General features: G+C 33.4%; 2 protein-coding genes across 2 annotated transcripts in view; both read right to left on the bottom strand.

Moving 5' to 3' along the window:
* Positions 1 to 27,970, bottom strand: part of LOC143223204 (ribonuclease kappa-B-like) — a 514,553-nt gene that overhangs the window by 88,860 nt on the left and 397,723 nt on the right. The gene's annotated exons all lie outside the window — the stretch shown is intronic.
* On the bottom strand, positions 1,466 to 23,377 carry LOC143223202 (NADH dehydrogenase [ubiquinone] 1 alpha subcomplex subunit 7-like). Its single transcript, XM_076450808.1, has 4 exons — positions 22,854 to 23,377; positions 20,002 to 20,048; positions 7,069 to 7,215; positions 1,466 to 1,698 (listed from the first exon to the last, which is right to left on the bottom strand). Exons 1-4 carry the CDS (start codon positions 22,914 to 22,916, stop codon positions 1,635 to 1,637), a joined length of 321 nt encoding a protein of 106 aa, XP_076306923.1. The 5' UTR covers positions 22,917 to 23,377; the 3' UTR covers positions 1,466 to 1,634.

Below are 27,970 nucleotides of genomic sequence, written 5' to 3'. Positions count from 1 at the left end.
ACCATCCATTCCAGAAAGCTCCCATTTTCTTTTGGATTAATCCCACAAGTCAAACAGCCAATCTGCTCATCATTATATACTTATCTAAGCTTAACATTTAGCCCTAGTGACCAACTTATTACTTCATCCCCACAATTAATTCTGGCCACTAACCCTGATATATTAAGGTACAGCTTTTAACTTTAAATGCCTTTATTAACTTATTCTACTTATTAATTAGCAACTGTGATCTACATTTCTTTACATCATTAGCCCATACATGCAGAGCAAAAACTGCATACATGTTAGCTCCCTTTATTATATCTGTTATGTCAGTTACATCCTAAAGCTGTTCCTCTGTGTAGTATAATTTAATTCTTTTCTATTTACCTCACAAACTATCCTATCAACATGCCTTCTCAAGAAATCACCAATAATAATAATAATAATAATAATAATAATAACTTCTTTATTATCCACATCCTTCTCTGATGCTTTTGTTATCCTTCAGTTCCTGTTTCTCAACAAATAGGGTTATAACTAAATTCAGTACTTTTTACTCCAATACACTCTAACTTTCTGAATGTCATTGTCACCTGATGTATCTCTTGCATGTAAAAGCTTAAGCTCCTCCTGAAAACATTGCCTCTACTTTAATTAGAATAGCCTTCAACTTCTCCTTCAACCTAAAATCTCTACATGTAAACTGCACATCAAAATGCCTTAGTTAAAAAAATGAATATCTTATAAACTGGCATTTACATAAGTAAATGCCAACCCAACAACTGGAGTTGAAATATTTAACTGATTACCTATGAGCAACAACCACACAAATTAGTGTTTCTAATTATTACTGTTTTTGATTTATCAAATAATTCATTAATCAAAAGTATGACTATATATATATCCATGGGGAAAGGCAGATTTAGTGGCAGAATCCATCACCTACCTCTTTTTCTTGCTTGTACCATTGGTGGAGAAATACTTAATAATCAATTAATCAAACTTAACTGAACAATGAGACCACTAAGTATCACTAAATACCAAGCTTTACCAAAAACACATCAACCCAGTACACCAACAGCAACTTAAGTCTTCTTTTAAATTTGAGGACAAACATGTGATAAACTTGTTATTCTATATACTGTACATAACAAACAAATTTGCAGACAAATGAAAACAAAAGGTTTGAGTTGATTAACTCCAAAGTTAACATTTTCTTACCTAAAATATACTTATATTTACCTCTGTACACAGAATAGGTTGATCTTTCCCATGTGAGTTCTTGCACAAGTGTGGTAAATATTGAACACATGCTTTTTTGGAGGTGAATGGGGGATCAAACTATTCTGCATGCAAAGGTATCATCTGGGAAACTATCATTGTAATATTAAGCATATTGTCTATTATATTAATGTTACAAAAGAATAATTTGATTTTAGGCATAAAATAAGTGACTATGTTTTCAAGAAAGGGAGAAAACTTGTTCACAAGTAGAAATGCTCATCTTGGGTGTTTTATTCATATATTTTGTTTTTCTACAGATAAAATAAGTGATTCAGCAAGAATAACAACTATAACTGTCTACATTTACAGCATTACAAAGAAACTATATATAGTGCCTGTGAAGCTTTACATTAAAGTACTAAATTCATCTATGAAGCTTGTTTTCCAGGAGTAACTTTTCCAAGTTCCAGTCTGTGAAGAGAACGGTCTTTTCTGAAAAAATCACCAAATTACAAATGTTGGTAAATATAGGTTAGATACATACACTGATACATTTTTACAAATATATATTTAATTATTTAATTTACATATGTATACAAGAATTGTGTTTAAATTACACTATGCAAGACTTTTAGTTTCTTAACAATAATCAATATAAACCTAGGACCAATTCATTTTTTTTCTTCTCCATAATAACTTGTATGATTTTACATCACTTGTAAAAATTCTGGTTATATCAAAACTTTCGTGAAGTAGATAAAAGACAATAATATTAGAGCTAAGAAGTAAAGTAAATACAATTCTTCCTTATAATTATCAATTCTGTTCACAGAATAATGTAATTCAACTTGTTAACTCTCTTAAGATGGACTTGATCAATTTAACCAATGTTTTTTGTACTTGTATAAAATATTTATAGATTTGATACTACTAACTTTTTATATAATGTGTGTATCTTCTGAAATTTGGCAGTCTATCAATAAATGTTATAAGCTTTTCACAAACAAAAAGTCAAATTGTTTAGTGAAGTATTTTTAATAAACTAAAAAAAGATTTGTCTTTGAAAAAAGAGCATTTGCTTTAAATAATCCATTACTAAAGTGATTTTCATGTTAAGATTAAAAATACTTTTCTTCATTTGAAAAATCCCAAATGTAATTCTTGTAATCTCTAAAACTTTTAATACATTTCAAATGTTTGTTCTCAAACTTTATATTTTATCTATTATTTTCTCTACCCTAACTGTATACAAGATTGTTTAGTTTGACTGACCTCTTCCCCCATAAAAAAATTGAAATAAATCTAAATTACATTCTTTTTCTTTCTGTAATAACTTTAAATATAGCATGAAACTACATTCATTTATCCAAAGTAGCTTTATACTCTTAACAGTATACATCTATTTATAAGTAACATTTACTGTTTTATTACCATTTGTACATGTCTAACTACTACTCACACTATTATAAGTTGTAGATAACTTGAGAAAAGTGCAGCTCATGTTACGCTATCGAATTACATTACCCATGAGATACTCTGAGCTGCCCACATGCATGCCTCTTGAAATAGTTTAATTGTATTATTAATAGTATTGCTTATTTTAGCTAATCTAATCTTAACTAATATTAAAATATCTCTATTTTTACATTTTAATTACTTTTATAATATAAATAATAAACATGAAAAACATGAAATAAGGTACTTATCCAAGTATTCTTTTTCTTGCTGTCGAATGTAGGTTACAGTTAAACCTATATTTTTTATATTACTGGTAATAGTGCATTAAATAATTCTTGTTTAAACAAATAATGCACTAAAGAATATAAGACATATAACATGCAAAAAAGCAGACAATTTTCTCTAACAATCATAATTTTTCTGGCTTTCTGAGTATGCAACAAGAGCCACTACAAATTCATTCAAGCTAGCCATTATGATTTACATGGGATTCAAAGTTATTTTGTAAGTGAGATTGGTCCATACCTATTTAGAACACAACACACCTTGACTTTCTATTGGTTACAGGTAATATATACTTAAACATAAGAGAAAACTATCAACAAATTGTGAAAGAAAGGATGTGATGGGTGGATGTGGCAGGAGGGGTCTGATCTTCTATTTGCTAGCTCTTTAACCAAACAAAACTGATGCCTATCAAAATTATAGTTTGTTCAAGCAATTACAATTTGATAATGAATAACATTTAATTTCATAGTTTCTTGGAGAGGGGAGAATAAAACAAGGATGAGAAGATATCTAAAAAAAATGTGTCACAAGTCACACCAGAGAAAATTCAGGATTTTTAAAAATATTACCTTGCAAAATTAAGAACTTAAAACTTATACAGTATTAAAATAAAGATTATTAGGTATGGTTTGGTTTTAAGCTGTTCTAATTGGTATAATGTAAACAAAAGATAGTTTTATAAAATTCTGAATGTAAGACACTAAAACCTTGTGTTATGTGAAGTAAAAAATACCGGTGATTAAGTTGAAAGGTCAAGCAATATTTTATTATCCAACACACTATACATCTCAATAACAGGAAAAAATACAATTAATACAAACTTCTGTGATGAGAATTATGCAACTTTTCCAACAAGGCTTATATTGAAGTGGGAAATTAAGTTATATATAAATACTGCTTTACATTTCCACTTTTTGAACATCTTAGTTATTGTTCACCTAACATTAGTAAATATTTCAATTCTCAGAGATAGAATTGTTTAAGGTAACTTTTAAAGCCCTGCATTGGTTCTCTTCATTTCATATAATTTTATTTTTAACATTGTACTTAAAATATGAAATATATTTCTGAAATAAAATTTCTCTTTATTTTACAAATTTTAATCCTGTTTGGGCTATTAACCAGAGCAAGCCTCCAAAGCATGTTCATATTTCCTGATTTTTTGAAGCTTTAAACATTTCATTTTTAGAAAAAATTCTCAATTCTTCCTACTTAATAAGTACATATTTGGTTTAGCTTAACACAACATATAAAACTTGTAACAAAAGTCAACATTTTCCTGTATCAGAAATGTATTTCTTATTATACCTCTTCTCACAAATTACCCTTATCCTAACAAAAGGTTTTTTCTTTGTCCATCTAAGCATTGATAATAATTCTGCCTTGCTTGCTCCAGTCTCTACACTCCATTATATTACCACTAGTTCTCTTAATTTAGTGACTTTCTTCACTTATATTAATGCACCATCTACACCTGATTGATATACAATATCCATTATTCTTTCTTATTCACTTTTTTAAGACTGGTAAAATTATCACCTGAACATCAGCTATTGTGAAGAGTAATGACAGGATAGTGTTAGGCAAGGTATTATTAGAAAAACATTTTCGGTATAGGAAAATATACATTTTCTAAAATGCACTTACCTCTGCTCCCACTTTAGCTAAAAGTTAACATTTTCTAACACTGAAAATGTATTTCCAAAAAAAACACACCTCTTTTCACCCAAAGCTATCTCAACCTTGACTTATCCTCTAAGCATTGTTAAGAGTGTTCTAATAATATGATAACCCTCCACCAATTATACTGCACCCAAAATCCTCACTTTGAATAACTGGCAGATATAAACCAGAATTACTGGCAAATCAGTGGGGAGGAAAGGTGAGAAGTGGATGAATGGAAATAAGTACATATCCAAAATATATTTTCGGTGTTAGAAAATGTTAACTTCCAAAACACTACTACCACTTACCCAAAACTAGAATCCCACACTGCAAAGGTGAAGAGGCTGGGAAAGGTGCAAAAGGAATCAAACAAATGGAAAAAAAAAATCTTTGTGAAAGAACAGATGTCTCAATTATGAAAGGAGGTACACCTGTGGAGTGCAGCATCACTTCTGGAACAAGTATGCTCTTCACCCAGTACTGAACAAAGACATATAGGGCAGAACTTTATAGACAGGCACAATTTCAAGTAAGATAATTCCATCCATAAACAACAGATAGTACATAAGATATCCACATATGTAATGAGCATGAGCACATTACATAAAGATAGCTGCATTTCAAGAAAGGGCCTCTAATCTCATAAAACAATACTTGGTTAGGGCTAAAAGATCATATACGATTAGGTCAAATGCAGTCCACCCTAGCAAAAAACATCTAGGGGCACCTTAAGATACAACATATTATTCCAAGTGTGATACAAGGGTAAAAACAACATGGAAGTGCCTTGAATAAGTTTATAAGATCAACAAGTGCTGTCAACACTGGCAAAAAACATCCAAGGCAAGCACTTCGGTGTACATTGAATTATGTCAAGTGTTGTCCATCCAGGCAAAATACATGCAGTGAAAGCACCTTACTTAGTATTTTTCATTCTATATTTTATATGTAATATATTTAGAAATCAACAAATATGACATTGGGGCAAAAAACACACTGAAGTGAAGGGGTAGGATTCCATGATGAAGCAAGAGTTCTTCACATAAGGATACAGATAGAACAGATTTACGATGGGACTCCAAACTCCAGCATTTTTGGAGACAAAACAAAGACACATTAAAATCCTGGTTAAGTGGGCACTATCTGCTTCATATCTCCTTTACGTAGAATGGCTCGAACAGACTTGGCAAGGTATGACCCAAGGAGAAAGGAAAGAGATCTGAGAAGTGGATGGAAGGCAGAAACCCATATAAACCATAAAAATGAAGTGTCACAAAAAAAACAGAACATGGAGAATATTACTAATAAACTAACAAAATTTAGAAAAGTGTAGTGTCAAACAGTACATAAAAATAATAAACCTGCACAACACAGAAATTTAACATAAAACAATAAACAACATCTAAAGCACAAAACCACTAAAGAAGCTGAGAAGAGAAATTGCCCTCAAATATCAAATTTATAAGATCACTCAAAGAATCTACAAGACAAAGGAGATTAAAACAAATCTACCCTAAAGCACATGAGAACAAAAAGGCACCCAGTGAACAATAACAAAGCTTGATTCCACAATTAGTTGTGACTAGTAGTAAACAAAAAATGAACTTACAAACTAAATACCATAAGCAGTGCAAAAAGGTAAAAATTAAAAAATGGACTAAACACACTCCAAAAATAAGTTTTAAACTAAAGTAACCTATACAGGAAAAGTAGTATAAGAATCAAACTTACTCAACACTGAGCAAAGAGAACACGAGTTTTTGAATATGAAAATTAGATTCATCCACACGAATTTACATAAACTCAATAAAAAGTGAGAAATACAAACTGAAAAAAATGGATGTTCTGGGGAAAAAAACAATACTTAACACAGCAGATTATGAGGAAGCAGGATAGTGGGTGAAAAAAGCTGGAGAAAGAAACTTTCCACACAGTAGGTCTATCCCCATGCACAAAAATTGTAACTTGATTGGAAAAAAATCTTTAGATGAATGTAACACACAAATTCCTGTGTATGAAAACCTGTGCTTTTTTTTTAATTACAAAATTTAATTGTTCCTCATTAGTTCTACTAAAGACTCAAATGTTTAAAAAAACTTTGTCCAACTGAAGTCCCTACTTTTCCTGAAGGAACCTGTTGGAAGGCCTGTAAGTTATAAAAATGTGCATTTTCTAACAATTTTTTTTTTTACTAGAGGTAACACTTTGGATGTAACAATGTTTTACACATCTGTATTTTTTTCTCCCCAGATGTAAACTTTCTCTCTAGAGAAAGTTAGAAACTACATGGGAGCTCCACTGTTAATTACTTTTATGATGCTGGGAAAATAAAATCTATTTTAAATCTGTGATGTGACCATCATTAGTGAGTAAAACACAGTTCAAAATAAAAAAAAAGTTAGAATGAACAACTTCATACTGTCTAAAATGAGGCTTGACTAATTTGATTACCTTTCTGCTGAGCCAATGACTTTCCTACGCATGTTTTCAACAAGAACAACAGGAGGATTAACCTCTCTACGTCCATCCCTATTCACATAATAGTTCTGGTAAAGCTTATGCGAGGGTCCACCAGGTAGCTTAGGCAAAGGTGGAGATCTAACCATAAAAGCAAAATAAACAAGGACAAACTTACATACTATTTCATATGTATATACACACAGCTTTTTTTAGACTGATTCACATGAAGGGTTGATATTTAAACCTATATACTGCAGTCAAAATGTATGCAGTAAAAAATGAAACTAACAATCCTAAGTTATCTTCTGATCAATTTTAGCTTAATTACAATCACATGAAAGATTTGGTATAAAACAATATTTCAAGCATTAAAATAAACATACAATGTTTTTCATCCTACTCGCTACTTTCTAATACAATGTTTCATTACATTAAACCATCACATTAGTAACTATTTTCATTGTTTGGTTTATAAAGTATACATGGAATGCACATAGCTGCTTCTTTCTGGATGGATAAACAACAGCACATTAACATACTGTTGATTTAAAAATCTGTCCCACCTTTTTTGGGTTCACATTATGACATATATATCTTGTGGACTATGACTTTTTAACCTTTGAGTTATGTATAGAATTTGCACATACCAACAGAATACTTCCTCTATCAAAGGATGTCACTTTACAACATATAAAAAATGGTTCTTACAAGACAAATCATATTAGGTCAAATGAAAATGTGTGTTTTTTTTTCATCAATTTTCAAAACAGGATAGGATATTAGATAAAATATCTTATCATGCAATAAATTTATAATATTATATTCAGGTCCACAATCTCGTATCCAAATTTCAAAAAGCTCTAAAAACTGAAGGTTTTTTGTGAAGTATGGAGCATCAGTATAACATATATATGCAAGAACGGCTCGTTTGGGTTGAGAAAATATTTTACATAGAAGAGCAAACAACGTAAAATATTTTCTCAACCCAAACGAGCCGTCTTTCCATATATATTTCTCTACAAGTGGGTTTTCTCGACATCACTGATCACATCAGTATAACAGTTGACCCAACTCCACACCCAATTGACCAACATCACTCGGGTGTGATGTGGCAGCATGGCCCAGCCACCCAGCAGTCTGACAGGTGCATCAGTTGGGTCTCAGCACTACTATTCGTCACACGTGTGTCTGCTGTTTGCTGATTTTTTTTCTTGCTTTTTGTTTTGTAACTTTCTGTTTAACTTCCCTGTGAAAATGTCAAAAGGAGCTGCAGATACCCCTATGGGTAACAGTGAGAAAAGGAAGAGGAAGCATCTGATGTTATCGATAATGCAGAAAGTGGAGTTATTGCAGAAGTTTGATCGTGGTGTATCTGTGAGGAATCTTACTGAAGAATATGGCGTCGGAACTACCACAGTATATGATTTAAAAAAACAGAAAGACAAGTCACTGAAGTTCTATGGTGACAGTGATGATCATAAGCTAATGAAAAATAGGAAAACACTGCATAAGGCAAAAAAAAGAAGATCTTGAACATGTGTTGACGGAGTGAATTTAACAAAGAGAAGAATTGCTGTTTGTTTGAAGCTTTGTTTATTAAAGTTTTACCAGTTGTTTTAGACAATTTGTGGTCTATAATTATCCCACTATTTCATTTATTAGTATATCACTCTGTAAATAAACTGTTGTATTTGTGGTCTTTATTTAATCCATTTAGTGTTAAGTACTCATATGTTTCTGCTGCAGTATTAATGTTTGATTATGGGGTGCTGCCCTGAACCCGACTGGGGTGATACATTTGTTCCAAAATCTGAAATATTCAAAATTCCGAAACACAACTAGCACAAGGGTTTTGGAAAAGATATTGTGGACCTGTGTTACTATTACTAAACTAACAATGGAGGGAACACTGGATATTATCTAAACTTAGGTGTTATACACTGGCACATAAAGCTACCATTTACAACTCCATCAAAAGGTGTTGGAATAACCAAAAATACAGTAATAATAATATACACTATGTTTACTTAATTACTTTTGTGACAATCAATTTAATCATAATTTTGACTAATTAATTAGTTTACATGATATTAATCAATGTAACCATTGCTCATAGGTAATTGATTATATCAATTAAGTCACTCAGCTTTACAAATAGCATTTAGCAATATCCATAAAAAACTAAAATCATATGTATCATTTGCATTTTAGATCCTCACTTGAATTAGAATAAACACTGGTGAAAAATATTCAACAAACATGAAAAGGTAGCATTTGTCCACATATCTGATCTTTCAGCATAATAAAAACTGATTACTTCCATCAGAATAGGCTCACACTAATCAGAGCTAACAGTACAAACCAAGCTAAAAACACATTTCAGGTATATGCAACCATCAGTCACAAATGTAAAAGAAAGACTGACAGAATAAAACAATCTCCCTTAGTTGCTGAAAGAAAGGTAAAAACAAGCACTAAACATTTGTAATCAGGTTTATGGAATATCAAAGTAGCATTACTTCTTTACACTACTGAAGTAGCTTTTCTGTGGTTTACTGTTAATTAAGTACTCTAAAATTATTTTACTTTTACTTAAGAAATTATCTACTTTTACTCCATTTCACTTATAAGACTGTTGTTACATTTGAAAAAATTGGAGACAATCACACTGGTTGCCACAGTGATAGTTTCTCTTGACATCAGTCAGAGCACACATACTCTTTCTAATAAGACAATTAGAACAGTTGTATTTTCTGTGCTATAAAGCAGGAACTAAATACAGTTAATTTAGATCTAGTGTTGACTGTGATAACTTAATTCCATTGTGTCCATCGTGTCTGACACAAATCATCATCTATGGTGTCATTTGAAAGACTTATTTTCACTGAAAACAATACTAGGAAATTCACTGAAATTGCAGCATGTGAGCATTAGTTTGCAGAGCTTTTATTCACACTGTCTAGTAGAAACTTTGAAAATCAACAACTGCTGAAGTTAAATTGTAAATGGAGTGTGTGAAGAGTTGTACCATAGACAGTAACTGACTGTTTAATAAAGTTAAAATAAAGTGTGTGGAGTTACTACTTGTTTGTGACTTTCACGTGTGAAATTAAGTTGAATATGTTTTTAATAATAATGACATCACTTATTTTTTGTCAATAGTTTTCACTCTCTTGCTACTTAAGTACTATATATTCAATAATGTTTACTTAAGTAGTTATTATCCAAGTAAAAACAAAGTGCTTTTACTTAAGTAAATATTTTCAGTACTTTACCAATCATTGTAAATGATTTCTTAAATGCAATTAAAAATAAGGAAATGTAACATGACAAAGTTCCAATATAAAAAACAAAACAAAAGGTTTGAGTATGAATAATTGAAGCCTCCTAAACAAGTATGTATAAATAATAGGGAATCAGCAGCTCAGAGTTTAAAATGTTAAAATTTCTGTGACTAAATAAAAGATGTTTTGAATGATCCATACATTTATGACTTCAAATCACTATAATATGTACATATCAAACAATTATAAATAAATTTAGTTGTCACTGATCTAAGCAGAGAAGATTTTCTGAATGTTTCATACATTCAGGCCTTCAAATTACCACCATATGTACATATCAAGTAATTATAAATAAAATTAGCCCTAAATGATCTGAGTGCAGAACTTATTTTTTCCCTCAAATTACTTTTTTACATAAAACAATAAATTGTTACTTTTTTTTCCCATATTCTTTGAGTAACCACAAGATAAATTCAATAAGACTGTAAAGGAATTGATGGTGTCATACAAACTTTCTCAAGTTGGCCACTTGTACAATTCCTTTGCAGTCTTATTGAATTTTTTTTATATATTGTCTTTCTCTTCTACTGCTTTTATAACATAAGCTATTCTTATTATAAAAACAGTAATTTTCTGGCTAAAACACATCAATTTCAGCATGCCTCAAATGTCAAAACTGACAACACATAAAAGAACAATATGTGGTATGTATGTTAAATTGGTAGTACCTGTAATGGAGTGAGTGTATAATGAACTAACCACTGAGGCTCAAACTGACTATCACAAATAATTCCTTAAAAGGCATATACTATAAAGGTATACTATGTGGTTATGCCTATTTTATACCAAAAATGTCATTGTACCAGTATGAATATACTGTGCCTACTTACTCCTCTTATGATATAAGCAAGAATATATCTAGTGTACTATCTAGGCACACACTGGGTATATACCATTTAGAGGATCACTGATGGTAAATCATTGATCCAGACTGGGCACACTCATTTTTCTGCAGCAGATACTCTAGCAACGTACATTACAGCTAAAGAAAAATAAACATAGAGCAACAAATTACAAAGTTATTTTAGACTTTTCACACAATGAGTAGTATCTAGAATATAACCACAGAAATAACATGGACATATTTATTTTAAGCACACTATTAAATGACACACAAATGTAGTAATCTAAAGGATTCACACTTACACAGTCATACAAAAACTATTAAATATTAAAATAATTTATGATAATAATATCTCTATAGCAGAATATGCAGTGTAGCACATCACAGCTCAACCATGAAACATTATATCTGCAGCCTGTCATTAAAATATGACAGTTTGTAGAATTTGTTAACTGATTAACTGTTTGGTTTACTAATCTGTTGTATTCAAGCAACTGAGTATTCTCAGATGAAACTTGGATAGTTGAAATATTTGAAAACAGTGATAACTGAAAACACTAATTTCAATTAACTGATAAAGCTGGGTGATTAGCTCAATTACATAATTCCATATGAGCATTGACAACATTAATTAATGTCATGTAAAACAATAGATTAATTCTGTACATGAACTTGGTCATTTTGACCAACTCTATAACCATCATGTATTTTTCCCTACCCTAACAGTGTATACAGGCTCAGTTCATTTAATTTACACTGTAATAAATAACTGAAATTATCATTTTTTTTCAAGTACATAACTAAAACTATTCAAGCATCATACTGTAATAGAACTATTTCTTACTGATACTGAAAATACTTTTTTTCATGCAATGTATAACCCCCAACTTCACAAAATTTAGATTTGCAACAGGGGTCATGATATTCCCATTTTACCTCTGTTTCCTGTCATGGAGAACTTTATTTTTCTCCATTCTCAGGGTGCAGATATGATGTCATAAATACATCACACATAGATCTAACGTACTGGCACCATCTATATAAATGTAACAGTACTGTCTGTTGTATGTCCCTGTAAATACTTCACAGTGTGTGGATGGATCTTCACCAAAATTGGTATGGAGGTTCATTAAGTTCATGGGAAAATACACACAAATTTTCAGTTTTGCACTTTGCAGTTTTTATGAGTGTTTCTGCAGGGTTTTTTTTACCACTGCTTCATCCCTGTTAATAGATATTCACCATTTTTGGTATGAAGTTTTGTTGGGTCTATGAAGAGATACATGCATATTTACAGTTTAACCTTTTGTGTTATGCTGTTTTATTGGTGTTTTGGGGTTGTTGTTTTTTTCAATTATACATATATGAAACAACTTTTCATGTCCTAATATAACTTTTCATTAATCATGAATTCACATAACTTCTCTCCATGGTATGGGTACCCCAGCTAGTATACATAATCCTTTCGTATACATAGGAGGAAAAATCTAAAGTTTGGGTATATAACTACACTTCTTGACTGATAAGAAGTGATAAATATAATGACATTATTGTGAATGTAAAGTGTTTATGTCATGAGTGATTTAAAAAAAAAAAGAGATTAAAAAACAGTATGATTATGCACTGGTGTAGACAACAACTATTCAATCTTGACCCCTTCAGTCCTGATGGGTTAGAACTATTATGAAATATGTTTGTGCAGGATAGGTAGAACAAATAAAACTTTGAAAAATGTTCTTGCAATACCTTTCACCTCAGAATGTATATATAACGTTTCCATAAACAGGTGGTGGTACACATGTAACCCAACAACAATGCCTGGTGAAACATGTGCCATACACTAACTTCTGAAATTATGTAAGAAAAAATTTTCAGGAATGCATAAAATACTAAATATGCATCATAAGTCATTTAACTGCACTTATTTCTCTTTTACAAAAACAAAAATAATAATGAAAAGTACAAATTTAATACCTCCACATTCCAAGTCAACTGTAACCTTTTTACCAAAGTATATTTACACAGTTTACAAAAGGAGAAAGTAGAAACTGATTATACGTATATTTGTACACTCATGTCCATACACTGAATAAGGTGAAATATTATTCATAAACTTATGTCATCCCTGTTGAAAGTTAATATTTTCCTATACCAAAAATGTATTATTCATAACACTTACCTCCCTCACATTTTAATTTTATTTTGATGAAAGTTTATTTTCTCTGCCCATCTAAGTATTCCTATGAATCTTGCTTCATAGGAACATCACAATGTTCACCAATGCTAATGCTCCCTCTATTTGAAATCTGTATATAAGCTTCATGTTATTACTTCCTATTCACTTTTTTTGAGACCGTGTAATTAACAGATCCAAAAACAACCATTCATGGGAAAGATGAGCATGAGAGTGTGAAAAATGGCAAGTATTATTAGAAATACATTTCAGTACAGGAAACTGTTAACTTCCACCAAACAACACTTATCCCTCCTCACACTTTAGACATAATTTCACACTGATGAGATGAAGAGCCTATGAGGGCAATATCTAATATCTGCATAGAAAAAAGATGTACAAAAATGAGATATAGTAATGACACACTATTGGTGTCCACACCACTTCTGGAACAGGTACGTTCTTTGCCCAGATAACATGAAATCTAATTCCTTGGTGATAAGGGCTGACTGGCAACAGAGGCAAAATATTAACACTGTTAGAAGAAAATGAATTAATCCCAATGGGCAGATGAGGTCTCACATTTCATCAACAGAATTATAGGGCTGTGTACCCAAATCTAGATCCAAGGCATAGTGACTGGGATATTAGGAATGCTTCATATTTGGTCTTGATTAGTAATACGATATTGCTGGCCCCCAACTGATAGTTACAAAATGTTGCATATCAAGCCACCGAAATCACAAAGGTAAGGCAAGCAACAGAAATGTGGACAAACCTTTGGCCCAACCTGAAGAATTGCAAAACATAACAAATCAAAGTCAGAATTACAAAACTTGTCTCACTTAATTCAATCTAAAGAAACAGAGATTATCCATCCTGGGATTATGAACTGAAATTCTAACTCCTGTACCTGAGAGGCAAAGCAGCAACAACTGCCTCCAGAATTATCCAGGGGATGTAGAACAAAATACCACACTCAAACCAGCCTGTAGAGTCATCTACGAACTAGAATTATGAGGATGTTCCCACACTGGATGGTCCTGTTTCAACCATATTTTTGGTAAAACCATCCAGGGTTATTCATAGGAGGGCACCCAGTTAGCCCTCTTGAGTACAATGGTGTGTTCAAGCATTACTCAAGAGGAAAGATGTTTGTCTATTACCCAAATAAGTGCTAACTGGGAGTGGTGAGGACTTTCATGCTCCACTAGAAGAAATGGGAGGGATACTTGCACTGAGAAGTCAGGAGGAATGATACTTTGGAGACAATCCAATAGGTGAACCACATCCCTTATTTTGAAAATTTGATTTACTCAAACTAGGTGTCAGTATGGATGTACAAACTCCTCTCAAGCTTAATTGTAACAATTCATGAGTAGTTGTCCATTAACATATTTAACTTTATGTTGTAACTGTTTACCACCTGGAAAGTGCACAAGAAGGTCTTATGGAACACCTCATCACATATGAATGTTTAAACGGGCAGAAAACAGAAACTTTGATGTGAATAAAGTATAGGTATAACTAAAGTCATTCAATACTAATGGAAAACTTGCAGCAAGCATGTAAAAACACCATCTTAATGTTCTGCCACTGAATAAAATGAACAAGAAGTAACAAGAGAAAGTTTCTGTACAGATTTTGTATGAGGAATGCATCAATGTAAGTGGAGAGAATCATAAGATTTTACTTGCTTTAGAAAATATAGTGGGGTATAAATACTGGAGAAAGAGGGGTAACTTCTGTTTAAATGCTTAAATGGCAGAAAACAAACTTTGATAGGGATAAAGCTAAAGTGTGAAAGGAAGTATGCTTCATAAATATTCTACTGGGATAAAATCAGATGACTTGGAAGTAAGGTAATGTTTATCTATTTAAGCTATTTTATGTTTGAAATGGTCCCTTTGTTGGTAATGTTCAATTTTGTGTTGGTAACATTCAAACTGGCTCAGTAGTTTGTCTTAAATGATGTTGAGGTTTTTTATAAAACTTTAATTTTTGACTCATTATGTTTATAGAAAGATATTACAATATTAGGGAGAACCACAATATGATTGATTGATTGATTGAATGACTTAGTGTTTTATGGCACAAAGCAGCTAGGCTATCTGTGCCAAATGTCCAGTAAAAAGGTAAAAATAAATTAAATGTAGTAAAATACATCAAAGGAAATGAAGGTAAAACAAAACATCATTGAAAAACAGAAAAACATAAAACCAATGTTGACACCTAGTCAACAATGTTAAGAGAGAAAGCAGAGTAAGATAAGTTGTAAAGGACTTTCTCTAGCAAAATGGTATTGATCATATCCCACCAGGAAGACTAACAGGTAAGTACAAGAACCACCATCAGTCACCTGAAGTTGGTCTTTCCAGTCTGGATCCAGGTTATGTGTCATTATAGCCAGTACCAAAAGGTAAAGTAATAAAAGTGTTAAAAGACATGTAGCAAAATTGTAATAACAACTTGCCAGGATGACTAACGGGTAGTTCAAACAGCAGTGTTAGTCACCTGAAATTGACCTTTCCAGTCCTGGTGTTGAGTTATTTAATGTTCTGGCCATTTTCCAATTTCAAATTGAACTAGAGAGAATGAAATTGTGAAAATGGAACCACAATTAAAAAGGTGTAATGAATAAATATCCAACACTTAAATGAGATTAACAAGATTAATGGTCATTAAAAAACTAAAACCTTTATCAAGGTGGACAGTGTCACCATCACCAATAACATTGTCCAATGTTACGGACAAACCCTGGGATAAAACATGTTTAAAATAGTGCCGTCGTTGAGAGTCGTAACGATGGCAAGAAAGTAAAATGTGGCTTACAGTGATTTGAGTGTTACACAAACTACACATTGGTGCAACAGTTCCAGATAAAAGAAAACAATGAGTTAAAAAACTGTGACCAATGCATAGTCTAGTTAGAACAACGTCCTCCTTCTGAACCTTATGAAAGCTAGATGGTCAAAGTCCAATATAGGGTTTTATTTGAAAAAACTTGTTGCGTTGCTCACTCCAAGTGGACTGCCAGCTGGCACAGAGCTGAACCTTGAATACAGGATCATAGTCCATGTACGGAATAGGCACAGTGGTGATAGTGCCAAAGCAGACCGATTTAGCTGTCAGATTTTGCCATGTCTGCAAGCTTGTTCCCGCAAATACCAACGTGGCCTGGTATCCAGAAAAACTGGATAGAAGTAGATGTTAATGAGAAATGGGCCAGTCGGTTTTGAATACCAGCAAGAACAGGGTGTGAGCCAACGTGAAGCGATTCCAGGGCCAGTAGAGAACTAAGCGAGTTAGTATAAATAGTGCAGTTGGAGTGCTGCACAGCTTCAATATGATCCAGGGCAAGAGATATGGCATACAGTTCAGCAGTGAACACAGAAACTGTAGAGGGATTCTGCACGCAACCACCAAACCACAACAAACCATGGCAGAGCCCACAGAATTACCTGATTTGGAACCATCCGTATAAATTGGAATGGAAAGATTGTTTGAAAGATGTTCAGTAAATAAAAGACGATACTTCCAATCGGGAGTATCTGCCTTTTTCAGATGACTTAAGGAAAGGTCACATTTGGGGGCTGTAATAAGCCATGGGGGATGGGCTGACCAGTGGATTCTGCAATGTTATCCAAGGACAGACCCAATTCATCCAATTGCACCTGGATGCAAAGACCAAAAGGAGCAATTGCAGATTGTCTGTTTAGAAAAAGTAAGGCCCACTGAGAAAGGAAAATACATTCCCAGGTGGGATGCTTTGGTAAGAAACGAAGTTTCCAAGAATATAGTGAAGACAGTTGCAAATGGAGAAGGTGCAGAGAAGGATCATGAGATTCTACATACAAGCTTTGAACTGGGGGGTGTGGAAAGCCCCAGTGCAGAGTCGAAGTCCTTGATGATGAATGGGGTCCAGCATCTTTAAGGCCAAAGGTCTGGCAAAGCCATAGACCACTGATCCATAGTCAAGTTTTGACCGAATAAGAGCACAATACATCTTTAACATAGAACATCGATCCGCTCCCCAACTGGCGGAAGAGAGGACACAGAGGATATTCAGTGCTCTTGTGCATTTGACCTGTAGCTGCTTTAAGTGTGGTATAAAGGTCAGCTTATGGTCAAAGATAAGCCCCAAGAACTTGGTCTCAGGTACCACTGGCAGCAAAACTTCACTGATACGAAGTTCAGGATCAGGGTGAACACCCCGTTGGCGACAAAAGTGCATGCAAACGGTTTTAAAGAGAGAAAAATTAAAGCCGTTCGCTGTAGTCCACTTCAGTACACGATTGAGGGCAGTTTGTAGTTGCCGTTCAAGATATTTCATGTTCGACGACTGACAAGAGATGTGAAAGCAGCATATGTCCGAGAAGGAGTGGCCAACAGCAATTTCCAAGCCTCAGGATAACTAATGTTATGAGTCATTTTCAAATGCTGCACCTCTTTTTCCTCCAAACATTTTGGGCAAGAATGAAAGTAGGAAGGGTGAGAACCATTGCAGTTGACACAACGTGGTTCTGTGTCACATTCGTAGGCATTGTGGTCCTTGCCACCACAACGAGCACATGTCAGGGAACCACGACATGACGTCTTTAAGTGGCCAAACCTCTGATACTGGAAACATCGGAGAGGGTTTGATATGTACGGCTATACCCTGCAAATTAGATAACCTGCCTTGATGGTGACAGGTGCACATGGTGATGTAAATGTCAAAACAAGGATATTTGTCAGCAGTGTAACTATCTTTGTGAGTGGGGATACGCCTCACTGCAGAAACTCCTTGAGTGGAGAGACCAGAGAATCTCTGACTCGGGGACGTTCTTCAGATCCCTCTCAACAATAACTCCTCGTGATGAATTCAAGGTAGCATGAGGGGTAACCTCAATAGGTACATCCCCATTTGCCTTTGAATTCAAGAGGAGTTCACTGTGTTGGGATGTGAATGTTTCAACCAATATGTCTACAGATCAAAGCTTCTTTACTGACTTTGGAGAGCAAGCAAGGCCCTCTAGTACCTTCTGAATAAAAAAAGGGGGACATTTGCCCTAAAGGTTTTTCTGAAGAAGAATGTAATATAAGAAAATGAGGTACAGGTGTTACAGATGTTGAAGATTGCTACTCAGAGTCTTCAAGACGTGGTTGTTTACCTATTGACTGTTTTTTCACTATTTTATTTAAAATTTTTATTAGGAGGATCCATAGGAAAAAAGGAAAATTTTGGTACCCACTGACAACATTCACCATGGAACCCTACAACAGGATGCACTACAATGTCATGCAAGGACATAGCAGCAATGCCAGGGTTTCGTGAGCACTATACCCAAACACCAACATCAGACACAACGTCCACAACACCCGTTGAGAACTTCCAACACTGGTACTCGGTTGACTCTAGCCAAAGTGGACCAGCTGATTGACCCAAGGGGGCCACCCAAAGGCCACCTGTCTACAGCAATTCAAGGCCAAAGTAGTGTGTTAGGGTTGGACCTCTCAACCACCAGGATCCTCTCCTCCCCTTCATGGGTCACCACGCACAGCAAACACGTGGGTGGATGTTTAGATCCCAGAGAAGGTAAACTGAAAGAACAGAGCCTTCCCTGGGAGGTCCCCCTCACCATGTACAGGAATCCACACCGAGGGGACCACAATATGATAGTTTACATTAATGATTTGAAATATTTGTTAACATCTGATTATAGACTGGGTGTTATATTGGTTATAGCATTCGACTATCATATGGAAATCTTTAGTTCAATCCCAATCAAGTCAGGATTTTATGTTAATTTATATTTATATACACTTAACACTTATTTTCATATTCACAACAAACTTTTCAATATTAAGAAAAAAGAATACAATTAAATATTATTGTATATTAATAATAAATACAAATGGCTGTATGCATCAAAACCAACTTAAACATATTTTTAAAGTAAACAGATCGCACTACAATATGTTATTAATAATGCTTTTCACCATATACAATTCATTGCCTCTGCTATCACAATCAACAAATGTAAGGTCATACATTTGATGATGTTGGAATATTTCTTCACATTTCATTCTGCAAGAATAACATTTGAAAGTAACAACAATATAAAAATTCTAATCAAGGTCAACTTACAGGAGATAACCAGTGCACGCTAAAATATGTTGCGTTAACAAGATACTAGAAAAAGGATAGACATTCTTCATGTGTGTATTGTTACTAAAATACAATTAATTTTTGAAAAAAAAATTTTTTGTAAAAGTTTAATTAATTTAAGTTTCTGAAAAGAAATATTAATAAGCCTTTTCTGTTACACTTATATTTAAGTTTTTTAGTCTTGAACTTATTGAAATTGTAATTTAAAATATTTGAAATGTGATTGAATAATGTTTAAAATAATTTAATTGGCTTAATATGTAGTATTATCTTTGTAAATCTAAAGAGAGTACACCACATATCCTGTACCAAGAAAAATAAAAAACTGAAAATATGAGAATGACAAAACACAAACATTTCAATGCTGTTGAAAAAATTTATCTTACCAAATAGATAATAAAATAAACATTACCTTGTTGACATCTCATCACTAAAACGAAGGGCTAACTTCAATTCCCTCTAAAAACAAAATTTGTTTTGTATAAGAGCACTGAAAGTTCAAACAAAATAATCTATTAAATAATTTTCTGTTACAAATTGATAAACATTTTTAATGAAGTTATAAGTGTTAGCTGTTATATATGTAATCACTAACTGAATGAGAGGAAGATAACTTCTGAATTTCATAATTTAATTAGAGGACTACTTTTTCTTGTGTTCCAATATATTACTATGGTATTAACAAAACTGTAACATGGGCTTGATTGCTAGTTCGATGACTTATTTTAATATTGTTATTACTTATCTTTCTACTTATTAGGAAAAACTATGCTTCCACTTATAGAGATTTAGATTGCATCTAGTGCAATGGACTCTTCATTTTTTAAGTTTCTTCCATATAAGAGACACTAAAATAGATGCTAAAACCTAACATATGGTGAGGAACTATCTTTGGTTTTTCACGAATACATATCTAGGCACCTTCTTCTCTGATACACTGTCTTTTCACTCTGTAGTTAATATCTGGTTGCATTTATCTATTCCTCAGAAGTATTTACAGCATCTTTGCTTCTGGATAAGATGCTTGATTTAAAATATACATATAGCACCCATGGGATCTTTTTCAAGTCAAGCATCACAACATGTTTATTTGCAATTGTGTGACTACTGTATGGATGTTGTAATTAATACTGAATTGAAGAGCTTAGACTCATTATTTACACGTATATTCTACTTTTTTTATACACATTTTACAAAATGTTTTTTGTGTTTACTTAAAATTATCATCACCAATTTTAAATCCAATATATATCTTTAAAATAGATGTCACTCACAGATGCTTGTAGCTAGAATAGGTATAAGGTAGATTATGAAGCACATTTTATGAGAAAAAAAAAAAAGATAAAATTGGTAAAAACACATTATATTTACATTACTCTTGTTTATTTTTGGTGAGAAGTTGCACTAATACCACCGTTCATATGACTTATGGAAATCTTTTACAGATTATCTTTCATAACCCAAATAGAGTTAGCAATATTTAAAAACAATGGGCATATATTATTTTTATAAAAATGTTTTGGTATTATTGCCATAGAAATAAAAGAATACATCATTCAACAACTTGAACAAAAGTATGTCTTAATTTTCCATTCATTCAGCTTAACAACTAAAGTGGAATAAAAAACATGGTTTAGAAACTGTGTTCATAATTAGGTGCTGCTTACATTACTACATCAGATTTCAGAAACATAAACAACTCATAAGGCTTTAGTGAACATGAGAATAGTAAAAATCAAAATCAGTACTGATCTTAAGCAGGTTGTAAAATTTAAACTCATGATAAACCTTTGAATGCAGTTGTGGAATAAGTTTACAAATAAGTCTATGATACAAAACATGAGCTTAAATGAGAATAAGGATCAAATAATTTGGTATATTGGTGTTATACCATTTAACTTTCAGTTTTCAGACTTACGGGATCAGGTAAATGAAGAAAAATACACAAATGTTTAAAGCTAATCCAGAATCTCAATTTTGGTCTAATACTACTAATAAATTGTACAGTGCAAATAAAATATTATAATATTAGGTCCAGCACTCTATAGTATTGTTTGGTAGCAATTTCTATTTTATTTCTAGTTAGGACTTTGTTCACTATTATATATTTTTCACTTTATCATTTACTTCAATTATATTTTTATTTGCTTAAACTTAAGCTCACCTGCCTTTGGTGCTAACTCAATATTAAAGAAATCAATTTTTTACATTGATGTATCAGCATTAAATTCCTATAGTGGTGATATATGAACATTAATTTAATGATTTTGTATAACAAAAGTTAAGTAGTTAGTCATGATCTGGCAAGATAAAAAGTATTTAGACTTGAAATTAAACCAGAAGTTCCCAATACTGGGGTCACAATCCCAAGTACAAATGCAGAAAATTCTGATGTTGTTGCAAGTTTGGTAGGAAAATACTGGTATTTACTAACAAAGTTGTATGAAGGATTTGAAATACATATTCAAATAGATTTAAGATGTGTGAAATACTGTTAGCACTGAAAAACGTTTGGAAACTGCTAAGTTAAACTGTTGAGAACAAGAGAATGAGGTATGAGAATGAAAACTGGTTAAACTTATTGCACATCTAAGTCATTTGTTAAAAATAAAATATACTATTGCAAGTATGCGTGATTTAATAAAATTAATAATATTTCTTCAGAAAAGTAATATGTTGCTATTTTGAATACTCTTGTGAATTATATTGTTTTTGTAATTTGTTACTACTATTATTATTTTCAGATTTTGATATAAACAATGTTACTTTTTCTGGAAACCTGAAGTTTGTATTTTAACTTCCATTTAAAGATTGGAATATTTATTTTAAATGGCCTGGTCAAGAACTCTTACTAGCAATAAATAGTTTGTAAACCTTGTAACGTGTTAAAACTTAACTAATCTCTTACTTTTGAGTATACTGGTACAGTACTCACAAATAATATCGTTATTTGATATGATCCAGCCAACAGTTATACTTATTTAAGTTTTAAATAACAGCAGTACTAAGACTCGCCAGAGAAGCACTGAGTTATGATTATACTTTATACTATAGGTATTTGTAGTACTCGGTAATACTAGTACTATCACTAGTTGTACTAGTAAAGTAGTATATGCGAAATAATTCAATTACATTATTACTTACACTCTAGTAATATAACCTATTTCAGTTTAAGACATACTTTTATTAATGCAGATATTTTTCAGTTCCTCTTGAGATCAAATATGACATTATGAACACCATCTTAAAAGTGTAAAAACTTACCCCAAGGAGAAAGTTACGAATTTTTTGCAAAAGAGGAGATATATCACGATGAGCTACAGCCATCTTCTTTCTGAAGCAGACTACTGACACGCACAATATTTGAAGCGACCACTCCGGAATTTTGTTACCCAGAGTTTATCCCCTTTCATGCACACTTCAATTTAAATGCATTAATTTTCAACTACAGCTTTTTAAAATCATGTTGATTTATACCAGTAATTTGTAGAATATACTTATAACAGTTCTATTGATATACTCGATGTAAGAAAATATAATATTCAGAACGTTAATAGTACAACTCAATATTCTTTCACATCGTTGTCCCCTATTACCCAGCTTCTTAGCGGTAAGACTGGTGGCTTCTAGCACTGGGTTTCGATACTCGTGGTGCGCACATTTTAGAGCTTAGTCTCCTACTTTATACATCAAAATAAATGAGTCAATCTGTTAAGGAAACCTAGGTTACTTTCCAAACCATTTATAGAATATTGTCAGGAATGAAGTTATCCACCTGAATCAAGATCTCTACTGACAAAGCAGAAAGTGATGATAAAATTAATAAACAGTTAGAGATGATATCTCCTTTTTTGTAATTTTATAATATTATGGTAGTTTACGTTTTCTTTCACATGCTTTATCTGAAATAATGCAAAATAACAAAGTACAATAAAAAATTTGAATATTAAAGAAATGCCGCAAGGGACCCCTGTAGGACGACTTTGTTCTGAGTTCTGAAAATGAGGAGTTGCAAATACAAGTTAATGTGCAGCAGAACGATTTAGACAAAATATTTTAGAAAAACAAAAGTAATGGTGAGGAGAAGGGGTAGGAAGAACGTCAAGACCACAGAGTAAATGGGAAGCTGCTGAAGCAGTTAGAAAAAAAAAATAAGTGGGAAGTACAATCCAAAGTAAAGGAGTAAGTGAGAAAGCTGTAAGTCAGAATTCAGAGAGGTTGGAAGAAATAAAACTTACTATAGTTATCTGTGACAAAAGGTCACAGAAGGTACTGATAGCCTAAGTAAATAAAACAACGGTTAGATTGGTGCTCATATACAAAGCCGGAATAACGAACGCTTAGATAGCTGTTGGGAGTGTCATTGAAAGGGGTTAACGAAAAGGTACGAGAAACGAGGCTGAGATGGTTTTATTAAGTGAAAAGAAAAAGAACGAGTAATAAGGAAATCATCAGAACTGCAATTAGCTGGCAAGAGAAGGAAGACATGGAAAGTTAGTAATGTGTTGGAAAGATGGAATTGAAGAAGACATGAATGTGAAGGGAATAGCAGAAGGCCTGGAAATGATAAAAGAGATAATTAGAGAATGGCAAGACTTGTGAAAAGCAGCAAGCCCTGCTAAAAGTAAAAGCCAAGAAGGTGTAAGCCAGATGATTTATATTATTACGTGTATCATAATTAATGAAATATAGAATTACCCATGTAGAAAGACGTGGTTTGTTTGGTCCTTGCAAATGCTATTTCAGTTTTCCGTTGTTTTATCATGAAATTAATGTGTTTCATTAATACTTATGACTTATTTAATCTTCTTATCATTTTTGTAGTTGTCTGATTTTTTTGTTACAACCCTCATAATGCTTCTTTGTTTGTTTTTCTTATATTTTCGTGTATATTTTATCGATGCTCTTTTATTCTTTAGGTTCTACAGAAGTATTCCTTTATACTTTTCCCTTATACTTTTCTTGATCTTGTCTTCGTGAAATTGATTCTTATCCAAATTCTTTTTAAAGTTTTATGTCTCACTCTTTTAATTTTCCTCTTAAATTCCCATACTTTTCTTCTTTATCTTTTTCGTAAAGGCCTGGCATGGCCTAGCGCGTTAAGGCGTGCGCTTCGTAATCTGAGGGTCGCGGGTTCGAGCCCGACTTGCGCCAAACATGCTCGCCCTCCCAGCCGTGGGGGCGTTATAATGTTACGGTCAATCCCACTTTTCGTTGGTAAAAGAGTAGCCCAAGAGTTGGCGGTGGGTGGTGATGACTAGCTGCCTTCCCTCTAGTCTTACACTGCTAAATTAGGGACGGCTAGCACAGATAGCCCTCGAATAGCTTTGTGCGAAATTCCAAAACAAACAAACAAAACGATCTGTAGTTAAATTACGAACAAAACATATATAAAATTGATTATAAGTGTAACAATTTTAAAATGCTTTATTCTTATCAAACATGTGCCTGACATGATCAGGTAGTTAAGACGCTCGACTCGTAATCCGAGGGTCTCGGGCTCGAATCCTCGTCACACCAAACGTGCTCGCCCTTTCAGTCGTGGGGACGTTATAAAGTCATGGTCAATCCAACTATTTGTTGGTAAAAAAGTAGCCCAAGAGTTGGCGGTGATGACTAGTTGCTTTCCTTCTAGTATTACACAACTAAATTATGGATGGCTAGCACAAATAGTCCTCGTGTAGCTTAACGCGAAGTAAAAATAAACCAAACTTACTGCACACACAATAAACACCACTATAAATTCACTTTTATGAAGAATAAAATATAAACTAACACTTCATTTTGTAAGTTAGGTAAATCACTAAACCAATACTCTTATCTTAAAAATTTAGGGTCAGAAGTTAAGCTTGCAGTTGGAAGCCCATGCCAAGCAAAAAATTGGTTTTGAATTTCACGCAAAGCTACTTGAGGGCTGTCTGCGCTAGTCAAGGGCGTAGATTTTTTACACCCGATGGAGGGGATTATTTTTGCAACCACTTATGTGGACTATTCAATTTGCAAATTGGTAATCTCTGATTACGTGAACCTGAAAGCTGTAAACATGCAGTCACAGAGTAATCTTGTTTCCACGATACTTGCATGTGTATTTAGGCCTACTGACTGATACTTACGAACTTCCGCTTAGATCGAAAAGCTTAGAAGCACGCCTATATTAAAGATGTACATTTCGGCTACTGAAAAAGCCTACATCTCGGCCTAATTATGTAATTCGATTGGTAAAAACACGAGAATCACAAGAACAAACACACAGTTTGTAGGCCTGTGATGCAATAAAACAATTCAACAGACCAAACTGTAGGGGGGATGATTGTATGCACCATACCCCCCACCTAAAATGAAGGGGGAGTGTACTCCCATCCCCCAGGATCTACGCTCCTGGTGCTAGCCGTCCCTAATTTAGCAGTGTAAGACTAGAGAGAAGGCAGCTAGTCATTACCACCCACCGCCAACTCTTGGGCTACTTTTTACCAACGAATAGTGGGATTGACCGTAACTTTATAACGCCCCCACGATCGAGAGGGCGAGCATGTTTGGGGTGACGGGGATTTGAACCGGTGACCCTCAGATTACGAATCGAGTGCCTTAACCACCTGGCCATGCCAGGCTCTAAGCAAAAGAAACGTGCAAACTCAACTAAATGTCACGTTAACTTATATATTTTATTGTTGCTGTTTATGTGCTCTGCACACGGTTGTCATAAATAACGATCAAAACAGACTATTTTAATTTTCAGGAGTTTTAAATTAAGACTTTCATACAACTTTCTAGAAAACAAAGTAACCCTGAATATACAGATAGTTGTATATCACAAAGTTCTTTACTCAGAGACGAACTGATGTTGGCATTGTTTATAGTATACATATCTTTTCTTGAAGTTAACATTTTTCTAACCTGAAATTATTTTTCCAAAAGATTGATGCTATTTTCATCGCGTATCTGCCTATGAAACTTAGATTCACTGGCTTTGAGTTAATACTCAATTAAATTTAGGTGTTTAATATGAACTGCAATAAAAGTTCACCATCACTAGGAGGGTGACACAACTTCCATGAGCTCTTGAACTAATAACAACTTCATTGTTTAATGTGGCAAAATAGTGCACCAGAAGTATCTGTCAGAAATACCTTTTGTACTTAGAAAAATGTTAACTTCTGAAATGATAACTCACCTCTTCAAACAGATACTAGAATCCCACATTAAAATGGAAAATTCTTCAAAACCCAGATGAGTTCCTTTCATGAAGCACACAAAGAGAATGCCAATGGAGTGAAGCAACCGATAGCAGGGGCTCCATAATGAAACACCTGTGATTAGGGCAGAATGAAATCAGACTGTGTGTGCTTACCACAACTTTACTAAACTGGATCTGGCTACAGGTGGAGAACACATTATGTTTGTGTGTTTTTCTTATAGCAAAGCCACATCAGACTATCTGCTTTTTTTTAAGGGTTGAACTGTATTACACTAATAGTGTCATTATTACCCCACTTCTCACTATATTTCCCTAAGCCCACATGGGCTTCTCCATGATCCAACATTCCAGCAGTAATAAAAACTTGTGTCAAGGATCTTCCATCCTCCACTTGAAATGCAAGGAATTTGCAGTGGGGTAGACTCAGAGAGGCCCCTGTATCTCAATCAGAGCACCAACTGGAAAGGTATTTTAGTTTAGATAGTGCAATAGGTGATGGTTATTGAAACTCTATTTTTAAAAGCCAATGAACATGAGCCAAAGAAGTTGGCAGATATTTCTCTCATGATGGCTTTATCCATGACAGTCCATGGAATTGGTACTGTCTGGAACAGACACTTAAGTAATTATGCATACCACAAGGACAACTCAAGTAGTCTTGTGGAACAATCCATTTTTCAGTGGGCACATACAGAGCCAGAACAGATGATCTGATAATTTTATATTATATTGGCTTGATGCAGATTTTGGGAAATAAGCATACCACATAATTCAGTAAAGGTAGAAATAATCTGTAAAAGAAATTGCAGTTACTCTTCTTAAAGATGTATTGGAGGAAACTCCAAAGAGGCAAAACAGTCAGGTGGAAAAGATAATGATAAATGAACATTCATATACCAACCTGAAGGATTTCATCCAAGGGTTGGTGAGATAGAAACATGAGACAGTTGAAGAAGGTGATGTAATAAAAAGTGTAAAAGTTGGCAAGAACTGATATCAAGAGAAGAATACACTGAATGATAAAAAGAGATGTTTAGTTAAAATAACACCAAAGAGTCTGAATTGGATACATAAGACAATATGGGCTGATAGAGCACAGAGGAGATAAGCAGAAGGGAGAGAAAGAATGATCAGTTACCAAATATGAGAAATACAAGAAAAAAAAAAAGTGTCCAGTCAGGGTAGA

The sequence above is a fragment of the Tachypleus tridentatus genome, chromosome 8 (assembly GCF_004210375.1).
Source record: "Tachypleus tridentatus isolate NWPU-2018 chromosome 8, ASM421037v1, whole genome shotgun sequence".
NCBI classification, from domain to species: domain Eukaryota; kingdom Metazoa; phylum Arthropoda; class Merostomata; order Xiphosura; family Limulidae; genus Tachypleus; species Tachypleus tridentatus.
The sequence above is the reverse complement of the archived record's forward strand: the minus strand, read 5'-3'. Positions and strand labels throughout refer to the sequence as shown.

Bases quoted from the DNA above. Each gene is read 5' to 3' on its own strand.
- LOC143223202 (XM_076450808.1), bottom strand. From the start codon at position 22,916: ATGGCTGTAGCTCATCGTGATATATCTCCTCTTTTGCAAAAAATTCGT. The intron at 20,049-22,853 runs GTAAGTTTTTAC...TTTTGTTTTTAG, and splicing joins TTCGTAACTTTCTCCTTGGG to AGGGAATTGAAGTTAGCCCT. The intron at 1,699-7,068 runs GTAATCAAATTA...TGATTTTTTCAG, and splicing joins GTCATTGGCTCAGCAGAAAG to AAAAGACCGTTCTCTTCACA.